The sequence below is a fragment of the Sinocyclocheilus anshuiensis genome, unplaced genomic scaffold, assembly GCF_001515605.1.
Source record: "Sinocyclocheilus anshuiensis isolate Anshui unplaced genomic scaffold, SAMN03320099.WGS_v1.1 scaffold796, whole genome shotgun sequence".
Lineage (NCBI taxonomy): Eukaryota > Metazoa > Chordata > Actinopteri > Cypriniformes > Cyprinidae > Sinocyclocheilus > Sinocyclocheilus anshuiensis.
The window spans coordinates 577,526-589,187 of NW_015557105.1; the positions used below are offsets into that span (position 1 = coordinate 577,526).

The 11,662-nt window shown below is 35.2% G+C and overlaps 1 protein-coding gene across 5 annotated transcripts in view; it reads left to right on the forward strand.

The window, feature by feature from the left end:
* Window positions 1-10,260, forward strand: part of LOC107677650 (E3 ubiquitin-protein ligase UBR5) — a 90,592-nt gene extending 80,332 nt beyond the window's left edge. For all 5 annotated transcript variants that reach the window (XM_016472637.1, XM_016472639.1, XM_016472638.1 and 2 more), the window contains 10 exons: window positions 199-343; window positions 438-568; window positions 1,390-1,450; window positions 1,641-1,819; window positions 1,908-1,992; window positions 3,318-3,473; window positions 3,555-3,668; window positions 4,771-4,915; window positions 6,312-6,397; window positions 9,553-10,260. In XM_016472637.1, coding sequence (XP_016328123.1) covers window positions 199-343; window positions 438-568; window positions 1,390-1,450; window positions 1,641-1,819; window positions 1,908-1,992; window positions 3,318-3,473; window positions 3,555-3,668; window positions 4,771-4,915; window positions 6,312-6,397; window positions 9,553-9,765 — 1,315 coding nt within the window. In that variant the 3' untranslated portion in view covers window positions 9,766-10,260. The remainder of the gene's footprint in view (window positions 1-198; window positions 344-437; window positions 569-1,389; window positions 1,451-1,640; window positions 1,820-1,907; window positions 1,993-3,317; window positions 3,474-3,554; window positions 3,669-4,770; window positions 4,916-6,311; window positions 6,398-9,552) is intronic.
* Window positions 10,261-11,662: the final 1,402 nt, after the last annotated feature.

Sequence of the window (11,662 nt, forward strand, 5' to 3'; positions counted from 1 at the left end):
GTTCAGATCGTGTTATATGTGGAGAATAATGCACGGCAATCAGCTTTTTTTTTTTTTCTTTTTTTTTTAAGTGTCGTTTATCGGTTTTTGCAAATGAACTCTTCATATGTATATATGAATATACATATTAATATTTATTTATATATATATATATTATATTTATATAATGTATAATAATTATTTATTTATTTTTTGCAGGGATTCGAGGAGACAGCTGTCGATCGACACACGGCCGTTCAGACCTGCATCAGAAGGGAACCCGAGTGATGAACCGGAGCCGCTGCCGGCTCACAGACAAGCTCTAGGAGAGAGACTTTACCCGCGAGTGCACGCCATGCAGCCGGTACAGACCAGCACAACCATCAGCGCTCATATCACAGGAACACATGTGGCTTTGAGAAGCTGATTTAGTGTGTGATGTGTGCTTTTCTCTACAGGCATTTGCCAGTAAAATCACAGGCATGCTGCTGGAGCTCTCTCCCGCTCAGCTGCTGCTGCTCCTGGCCAGTGAGGACTCGCTCAGAGCCCGTGTGGAGGAGGCCATGGAGCTCCTCATAACTCACGGAAGGTGAATCATCTCACCTCACCTGTCAAGAACATGTCACATATACAAATACGAATTCCTTGCTATGATGAATATTGGAGCATCTAAATAAAAAAATTTAAAAAAAGGACATGCATTTAATTCATAATGTAAATAATTGCATGAATTACATAAATAACTGTGTACATAATTATGAAATTACTATTATAGTATTCCATAATTATATACATGCATATCTACCATTTAAGTGCTTACTAATTCGTGAATATAGTGTTATGGTAATAGTGTCAAGTAAAATGAAACATTAAATGTATTTAATAATTAAATACTATAATAATTACATAAATGTATTTTATGTTATTATAGTAGTTAATAATTTGTGTTTTTTTAACATAATATTTAATCATTATTAAATAGGATATTTATAATTAAAATTACATAATTATTGAATGCTATTAAATGTACTAATTTTGTACATTATTACATTTTAATAAAATAAAATACTTTGTTAAATGTTTTTAATAATTAAATACTATAATTACATAAACTACATTTAATTATGTGCATACTTATTTAATAATAATAATATTATTATAGTATTTAATAATTATTATATACATTTAACATTTAATTATCAAACAGTTTAATTATAATTAATATTACATAATTATTAAATGCTATTAAATGTAAACTAATTAAATTATTGTTGTTGTTTAAAACATTTATTAAATTTATGTATTTATTGTTTAGCATTTGATTTTATGGTGACCTGGGTATTTTTGTGAAATAAACCCAGTGTCTTTGCTGATAGTGGAGTATTTAATGAGCTTCTCTCTCTTTCGCAGGGAAAATGGCGCAGACAGTATACTGGACCTTGGCCTCCTCGACACTCCTGAGAAAGCACAGGTATGTTGCGTCTAAAACCCCAAAGACTTCTCTGACTCTTCTCCTTTGCATCAGGTTTGATTCAGCATAGAACTCTCTTCTTATCATTTTGGGCTGTATTGGGTTTTGGAGTTGCTCTGTGTGGTTTTTCGGACTTTCCTAATGTTACATCTGTGATCTGATTTTAATTGTAATTTCCATATTCCACCAGCAGGAGAACCGAAAGAGGCATGGTTCGACCCGCAGTGTGGTTGACATGGAGCTGGACGACCCAGAGGATGGAGACGATAACGCTCCTCTGTTCTACCAACCCGGCAAGAGGGGTTTTTACTCGCCCCGTCCAGGCAAGAACACAGAGGCCAGGCTCAACTGCTTCCGTAACATCGGCAGGTGCGAGACACACGTTCACCTGAGCATCTGTGTGAGACTGAACCACGATATGAACTTCTAACTAATGACCCTGATCTTCTGCCTGCAGGATACTTGGCTTATGTCTGTTGCAGAATGAACTTTGCCCCATCACACTCAACAGACACGTCATCAAGGTGTTGCTCGGCAGGAAGGTGAATGTCTAAATATTAATACATTTCTAATAGTGACAGGTTTAACTTCATATCACTGCAGGATATTACTGAGGTTGGGCCTTATGAAATTCGTTGTATTTTTTCCCCAATTCTGTTATAATTTTTATGGGTTCAATTTTTTTTTTATTTGTTGTTTTCTGGATTTCGTTTTAATGGTTAAATAAAGTTTTAGTAAAAGCATGTCTAATTAATTCAACTCATGAAACTTTGAATAAATTGTTAAATTATGTATTACAATTAATTAGACATGCTTTTTGATTACTAACATTTCATTAAACCAATAAAACGGAAAACAGAATTTGAACAAAAATATAAATTTAGGAAAAATAAAACTGATTTCACAGGGCTCTAAAAAGGTAATTTTTGTTATGCAATTCAACATCAATTTATTAGAAGATTTAACAAAAATAACCTTTTTATGGCCCTGTGAATTTATTTTTTCTGGATTCTGTTTTACTGGTTAAATTACATTTTAATAATAAAAAAGCATGTCTAATTAATTGAACTCATGAAACTTAAACTAAATTAATTTGACATGCTTTTTGATTACTAACATTTAATTTAACCATTAAAACTGAAAACAGAATTTGGAAAAAATAAAACAAAATGTAGGGGAAAAAATAAAACCAATTTCACAGGGCCCTATAAAAGTCATTTTTGTTATGCAGTTTAAATTTGTATTTTTTTTATTTTAACGAAAAATACTTTTTTAACGGCCCTATGAAATCTGTGTAAAAAAAAATTTTTTTTAATAAGTATTTTCCCCCCCCCAAATTTAGGATTTTATTTTTTCCAAATTCCAAGTTGTTATTCACAGCTGTTTATTCAAATTTTAAGTTTCATGATTTCAATTAATCAGACAGAATAAAACGAATGTAACGGGTCCCTGAAAAGGTCATTTTTGTTTAACAATTTATCAGATAATTTTTTAGGGCCATATGAATTTTTTCCCCCCCTAAATTCATTTTTTTTCCGTTTAAATTTTTCTGTATTGCACTATATTGGTATTATTAAATATTAATAATAAAAAGCATATCTAATCAATTGCATTTCTAAAACGTTAACAATTGATGTTTTGAAATGTTTTGTTTTTTGTCTGCTTTATGAATTTATAATTTAATACTAATCTATTGTCCAAAATTGTGGTAATCAAATACAAAAAAATAATTTTATTAAATGTAATGTTTTTTTTTTTTTCCCCTTTAAAATCTATGTACTTGTACTGCAAGTTTTATTTGTATTGACTGGATACTGTGTTCTCCATCACAGAAATCATACTGAGGTTTGCGTCTCTTGTGCTGCAGGTGAACTGGCACGACTTTGCGTTCTTCGACCCGGTGATGTACGAGAGTTTGCGGCAGCTGATTCGTCACTCTCAAACCGAGGAGGCGGAGGCTGTGTTTGCAGCGATGGACCTTGCCTTCGCTATCGACCTCTGCAAGGAGGAAGGATCTGGACAGGTAACGGCTGCGTTCTCCCTTTGCGTCAGCATTAGAGCGGAGCCTGTGCACATGACTGAAGGTTTCCTGCTGCATCTGCAGGTGGAGCTCCTGGTTGGCGGGGTCAACATGCCTGTGACGCCTCTGAACGTGTACGAGTACGTGAGGAGATACGCGGAGCACCGGATGCTGGTGGTGGCAGAACAGCCTCTGCATGTGAGTGCACTACGCTCCTGCTTTTTAGATCTCCAAGAGCCAGAAATTTGACCATCTGGAACATTAATCTGGACTAGGCTTGCTGCGATAGCCGGTGTGTACTAGGGCTGGAACCAGAGGTCGCATTAACTGAAAATTTCCCATCATTTACGGAATTTTTAAATTTTTTTTATTTATTTAGCAGTGACGGAAAAATCTGAAGGACGTCTGTTATTTTGACATTACACTTGAGGGTGATCTATTGTAATTTGTAACTGTAATTCCCACCCCTGTCCAGTTGGTGGCGAGAGCGCTCCAGTGTGGCAGTGATCATCAGCTCCAGAACAAAAATAAAACTGTCACCAGTCTTTTGCTATGCCTTTGATTATGTGCATGCGAGTACCCACTAGTAGTAAAGCGAAAGCACTTCGCTTGATCTGAGGTGTCTACAGTGATCTATCACGCCACGTTAAAGGGTTAGTTCACCCTAAAATGAAAATTAGCCTGTGTTTTACTCACCCTCGAGGCATCCTAGGTGTATATGACTTTAATCTTTCAGACGAATCCAATCGGAGTTATATTAAAAATTGTCTCGGCTATTCCAAGCATTATTGCAGTTGGTGGGTGTTTCTATTTAACAGTCCAAAACACGTCAAATAAAGTGCGCGCATCCAGAATAAAACCTGCCTCACACGGCTCCGGGGTATGAATGAAGGTCTCCTGTAGCGAATCCATGTGCTTTTTCTAAGAAAAATATCCATATTTCAAACGTAATAAACACTTCTCTCTCTTTCGTCTAACTGTCATACGCGGAAGCCGTCACACGTCGATTAACCAGTGGGAAAATGTCCTCACCGTCACAACCCTATTTTGGATCTTATTTTGCAGCTTACATTTTTTTGCATGCTCATGCATTTGGCAGATGCTTTTATCCAGTGTGACTTCCATTGCATTCAAGCTAAACAGTTTTTCAGTGCATGCACTCCCTGAGAATTAAACCCATCTTTTACTGTTCGAGGAAGGATTTAAGAACATGTTCTCTCATCTGTGCCATTGCTTTTTAAAATTCTGCCAGAAATAAGGAGAAACATGCAGAAGTGTAAGTGAGGATGTTGTTTTGCAGGCCATGCGGAAGGGTCTTCTGGATGTGCTTCCAAAGAACGCTCTGGAGGACCTGACGGCTGAGGACTTCAGACTGCTGGTCAACGGCTGTGGAGAAGTCAACGTCCAGATGCTCATTAGTTTCACCTCTTTCAATGATGAGTCAGGTACATTTTTGGATCTCCAAGATGCTTGAAACTGATACATCTTTGCCCTTTTTCATAAGAACTTGAATTCAGAATGATTTGAAAATGTTAGTTTGGGATCTTTGTTCCATTTGTAACAATTATAAGAGTTTAATCTTTGAAAATTCCAATTAGTCACAATAGTGTTTTTTTGAAAGAAGCATTTCCGTCCTTGTATTTTTATGCACAATTTGGGCCAAGATAAATCTTACACAATCTTACATCAAATCTTACAAGGTTTCTGCAGGTTTTAAAAATTAAGGTCTTAACCCTCTACCGCACGCATTATGATAGACCTATAGAAAAAAATATTTGAATCTTTTTCTTTTCTAAGAATGGCTTAACTTGAAGTGCTGTAAAAAAATTTTTTGAAAAAAATATTATTTTAAGGTACTTTATGATATGTTGCCATACGGCAACAGCATACAATAGTGGATCTAACTTAGAAAAGAGTATGTTGCCATATGGCTACACCATGCGGTAGAGGGTTAACTCAGCAGAAAGTCTTAAATTCATTAAGGCTTGATATTAAATGTTGCATGCACTGCAAAAAATGAATATAATTATTTTTGTGAATGTTATTATTGTTTTTTGTTTTCCAATACAAATATCTAAAAATTCTTAAATCAAGATTTACTTTAAATGCAAAATGAAGATATCAAGTCTTGCTTTCTTGAGAAATTTAAAACTAAAATCACTAAACATTTTGTTACTGGAAAAATGGAAATAACATTAAAACAAAAAACAAACAAAAAAAATATTTCAGCTTGTTGCCAAGGCGATATGTCTCATTTATTTAGTTTAACTTGAAGTACTGAAATAAATGTCTTAAACATAAAATGAATAAAAACTATATAGACATAATAAAAGCTATAATTAATAAAAATGACAAAAGCACACAACAAAATTTCTAAAACTAACGAAAACAGAAAATATATAAAAAAAAAAAACTATAATACTAATATCTCAGTGATACTAAAATAAGTATTCAACACATGGGATGCAAACAGAGCTTTAATTGCAAATCTTTAATGTGATATTCCAGTTTAATTTGCAACTTTGGATGGAAGCATAACAACTGAATATAAAGCACTTTTTTTAATTATTACACAATTGCTATATTTTTATGTTTTAAGAAAAATATTGTTAAATTATTCTAGATAGTTATAGTGTATAATTTGGAGTTTTTGTAAGACACCATTGACTACAAACATATTTTATTGGAATATCCTGTTGTTTTTAATGATATTATGCAATGACTTTTTCTGCTTATATGGAATGAAATAAATCCGACCCAGTTGTTCAAATGTTCGTAACTGAAGAATGAGCAGTTTGTAGGTTGTTCTTCATTGGTAATCGTGTGGTTTTGATCGTCCAGGTGAGAATGCAGAGAAGCTGCTGCAGTTCAAGCGCTGGTTCTGGTCCATCGTTGAGAAGATGAGCATGACAGAGCGCCAGGACCTGGTAAAAACGTCTCTTTTTTCCTCTACTTAATATTAGGGCTGGGACAATAAATGGGTGAATCGTGCAATTGTTCTGCATCGATTCTGAGATTATTGGAATGCATTGTGATTCTCTCTTGAATCGATTCTGAGCTTAGTTTTGAACAGCAGATGGCACTGCTTTAGAAACAGTCGTACTCTGCTTGCTTCCAGTTCCTTACACACACACACCACTTGGAACGCAAAATAATCATTCATAAAATTCAAAAGCATAAAAGCCAAGGTGCATGTACATTTAACCACTTACATGACTTCTTCGTGAGTTTTTGAGTGCAATTAAAAACTAGCCTAGAGCGCCATCTGCTGTTAAAATCTAAGCTCAGAATCGATTCCAGAGAGAATCGTGATGCATTCCAAAAATCCATGAATCTTGATACATTGATTTATTGTCCCAGCCCTACTTGATATGAATTAATGTAAACCTAGGGCTGCACGATTAATCGAATGCGATTGTCATGTGCGTCTCGTCAGTAAAGCCGGTTCTGTGATTAGTAGTAAATCTCTATCGCCTGCTTTCAGATCGAGCGGCATTTACTACTCAGAGCCGTAGTTCTCTGACAAGCTACGCAAGAAAAATCACAGACGATATAATCGCTCGATTATGAAATCGGAAAAATCGGTCACAATAATGACAGCTGTTTGCGTAGCTTTTCAGTGACCTACGGCTCTGTGAAGTAAATGCTGCTCCATCTGAAAGCACGTGAAAATACCACATTTAATAACATATTTTTACTCCAAACTCACTTCATTAACGTCAGTCGAGTGTTTGAAATAAATCCTTCTGTGAGCTGATGGCTTCTTACACAGAATAAGGCACGCAACATATTTTATAGTATTCTAAGCCGTGATAAAGGCATTGCATTATTATATACTTTATTATAATGAAAATTATAACAAAACAAACTCCGATAAACCGTATATTGCCGTAGTCGTGTGTTTATTAGTCACGTTGAATCAATGAAAGCAGTTGAATCTTCTGTTTTTTCAGCTGCAGCGATCTATCAGGGTTTCTTCTGCGAGGTGTATTTGGAGTTTCTCTGGCCTTCAGATGGAGATTTACTACTGATCCCAGAACCGTGTTTCAATGACAAGATGCGAGCATGAATATCGCAGCTTTTGCCTAATCGCGATTATGATTTCATTTATCATGATCATGAGTCATTTAGCAGACGTTTTTATCCAGTAGCAATCAGAATCAACAAAAGAGCAATGATACGCAAGTGCTATAACAAGTCTATAACAAGCTTAACGCAGTACACGTAGCAAGGTTTTTTTTTATTATATAATAAATAAAAAGAAAACAGATAGAATAGAAAAAGAATAGAGCAAGCTAGTGTTAGAGGCCTTTTTTGATATTGTTAACATAATAAATAAAAAGAAAAATAGAATACAAAAAGATTAGAAAAGCTAGTGTGTTAGTTTTTTTTTTTTAAACAAGCAGTTAGTACATGAATAGAGTGCAGGTCTAAAAGGGACAAGTTTTTTTTTTAAGAATAGAATTAGAATGGAGAGTGCTAGAGTTAGAGGGTCAAATAAAGGTGGAAGAGATGTGTTTTTAGCCGATTCTTGAAGATGCTGCTCAGACTGAGTTGGGCAGATCATTCCACCAGGAGGGAACATTTAATTTAAAAGTCCGTGAAAGTGATTTTGTGCCTCTTTGGGATGAACAATAAAGCGATGCTCACTTGCAGAACGCACGCTTCTAGAGGCACATAAGTCTGAAGTAATGAATTTAGGTAAAGGGGTGCAGAGCCGGTGGTGGTTTTGTAGGCAAACATTAATGCCTTGAATTTAATGCGAGCAGCTATTGGTAGCCAGTGCAGATTGATGAATAGAGGTGTGACATGCGTTCTTTTCGGTTTGTTAAAAATTAATCTTGCTGCCTGAGTTCTGGATTAATTGTAAAAGTTTGATAGAACTGGCTGGAAGAACTGCCAAGAGAGCATTGCAATAGTCCAGCCTGGACAGAACAAGAGCTTGAACAAGGAGTTGTGAAGCATGTTCCGAAAGAAAGGGCCGGGGCCTGGTTGCATGAAAGCCCTTATGCTAAGAAATCCCTTAGTTATAAGGTTAAGGGGGAGCCCTTAGTGAAACTTGGGTTGCAAGAAAAAAAACCTAAGGGTCAACTTATGGCTGCCATTAAGTATTCCCCTTAATTATTTAAGTGTTCCCTTTAGTGTTGCTACAAAGTCCTTAGTAACCATTCCACCTTAATAAACTGAAGGGACCAAAAGAGCTCCCTTAAGTCATCTTAAACTCAGTATCTGCAGGGTTTTTCAACTCAAATGTAAGACTTAAGACATTTTTTAAGACCTGCACAAATAAAATATCATATGAGCGCAGTAGGGCAATGACTAGGGTAACATATTAAACTGTAAAAAGCATGACTTACAGGTTTTCACAAAACAAAAGGTTTTACATACATTTTTAAGTAAATAGACGAGTTATCAATTATGACATCAATTATTATTACTCAATTATTACATTAATTAAATAACAATATAAATATAATTTGTCTTTAGATTTTTATAATGCAATATCAATGCAATGGGTTAATTTTCACATTTGGTCAATTTTCCGTCATTGGTCAGCAGGAGGCGCTTTCACTGCAGAAACAAAGCGGTTTCCTCGGTAACGACTGTACACAAAGCGGCGCTCATGTTTATTTAATGTTTGTCTGGGTTTTAGTTGGTTAGGTTTGTATTTCATTATGTTCTGTTTATTGTCATAGATATGTATACATATGTTTATTGTGAGATGTAGTAACTTTAGTAACCGTGGCGCCCATTGCCGTATGTTGCCAGAAACTACCGTGAAACGCTTAGTATAAACACTTAGGTAAGAGTGACAGGTAAGACGTTTGTTGCAATGCTCCTAAAGAAATCCCTTACCTCAGTCAACACCTAAGTCAAATTACTTAAGGACTTTCATGCAACCGGGCCCAGATCTTGATGTTGAATAAAGCAAATCTGCAGGACCGGGCGGGCTCTTCTAGCAGTGTGGTCTGAGAAAGTCAGCTGATCATCAATCATAACTCTTATTTCATTTCGATTTATCGTGCAGCCCTGCTTAAACCTGTGCCAGATGTTAATGCATTGGTGTGTGTGCCGCCCGCAGGTGTACTTCTGGACATCCAGCCCGTCTCTGCCGGCCAGTGAAGAAGGATTCCAGCCCATGCCCTCCATCACCATCCGGCCGCCAGACGACCAGCACCTGCCCACCGCCAACACCTGCATCTCTCGCCTCTACGTGCCACTTTACTCTTCCAAACAGATTCTCAAACAGAAACTTTTACTAGCCATCAAGACCAAGAACTTCGGTTTTGTGTAGTCGAACGAAACCCGTTTAATCGTTGTGTAATATTACTAGTACCATTTTTGTAGATTTATTTTTTTGTCTATACAATTTTATGAAATTTAAAAAGTGCTGTCGCATCCCTGGCAGTCATTTTTTTGGTCTGCGTTGCAAACGTTGGACGGCTTGTTCTTATTTTCGTTTTCTTTTTTATTATTATTTCCGTTATCCGAGTATAATGTAACATTCCTGCATTGGCTTTTGCAAAGTTGAAGCCTGCAGCTCGATTGGCTTGAACTGTAACTTCCCGTGACTTTGGCCTGACGGTAAACTGTCCGCCAAACCCAGCCAAAGATGACAGCAGGAGTATTTAAAGAAAATGAAAGCTTACACTGTGATTTATGATTTTTTCCCCCTGCCCTAAACATAAATATTACTATCACTGAGAGTTCACTGCTGCCTTTGTGGAAAGTCATTTTTTCTTGTATAGAGGGAGTAGGGAATTTCAAAAATAAACTTGGATGCAAACTAGTCTTGTGCTGCTTCTTTTTGAGTACTTAGTTAACACTTTGCAAAAAGGTCTCATTTGTTAACCGTAGTTAATGCATTAACTAACAATGAGCAATATTTTTTACAGCATTTATTAACCTTTAATGATGTTCAGTGCATTGTTAACAGATACAATTTTTTATTTTAATGTTCTAGTAAATGTTGAACTTAACATTAAAAACTAATAAATGCTGTATAAAGTTGTTAATGTTAACTAATGTTACCAAATTAAACCTTATTGTAAAGTGTTTCCAATACTTCTATGTATACATTTGTAACAGTGTATGGAATGTCCCACTGTCTTGAAAGGCTTTTAATTTGAATTGTTTTTGAATTTGAATTGTTTTTTTTTTTAAATAAAAGTCCCACTTTTTCATTATTTATGGCAATGTTGGCAAAGGCATACTTGCAAAATACACACTAAATGTATTATTTAAAAACAAAGTTACATGAAGCAATGCTTTATGCTGTGAAAAACTTGCATTTTACACTGTCTGGTCATTTAGTCACATAAGATACTGTGCATTTAATTCACAAGTAGGCAATTAAAGCAGTTCTTTCCACATACAGTGCATAGAAAACCTACTATTTACTATAGAAATATATGCCATTTCAAGTACAGACTTGTATCCATTACCACTTTTAGTAGTATTGAATATCCAGGTGACCTGTTTTTGAACACTATTGTATGTGCTGTACTAAAATGCAATGCAATGACTACATTTATAGTGTGAACAATGAAATATTCATTATTTGACTAGGCCATCAAGTGCAATGCAAAATTTAATTGAAAATGCAAAGTAGCAGTGTATGTCCAAGATGATAATTAAATGCTATCTGCGAAATTAAACATGCAACATATAGTTTACTATTATTACCAACTAGTGTTTGAAACATTTGTTGCACGTTTAAATACTGCTTTAAAAGCTATGGAGTAAAACAGATGGACTGTGATGTTTTGTCAGCTGAGCAAGCAAATTGCATCAAACGTCAGAGAAAACTTGGTAACACTATTTTAAGGTGTGCTTGTTACATGTACTTACTGTTATAATAACAATAAATTATGCATAATTACATGCAAGTAACCCTAAACCTATAGTAAGTACATGTAATTAATATTACCCATATAGTTTACTATTATTACCAACTAGTGTTTGAAACATTTGTTGCACGTTTAAATACTGCTTTAAAAGCTATGGAGTAAAACAGATGGTCGTTTATGACTGTGATGTTTTGTCAGCTGAGCAAGCAAATTGCATCAAACGTCAGAGAAAACTTGGTAACTATTTTAAGGTGTGCTTGTTACATGTTACATGTACTTACTGTTATAATAACAATAAATTATGCATAATTACATGCAAGTAACCCTAAACCTATAGTAAGT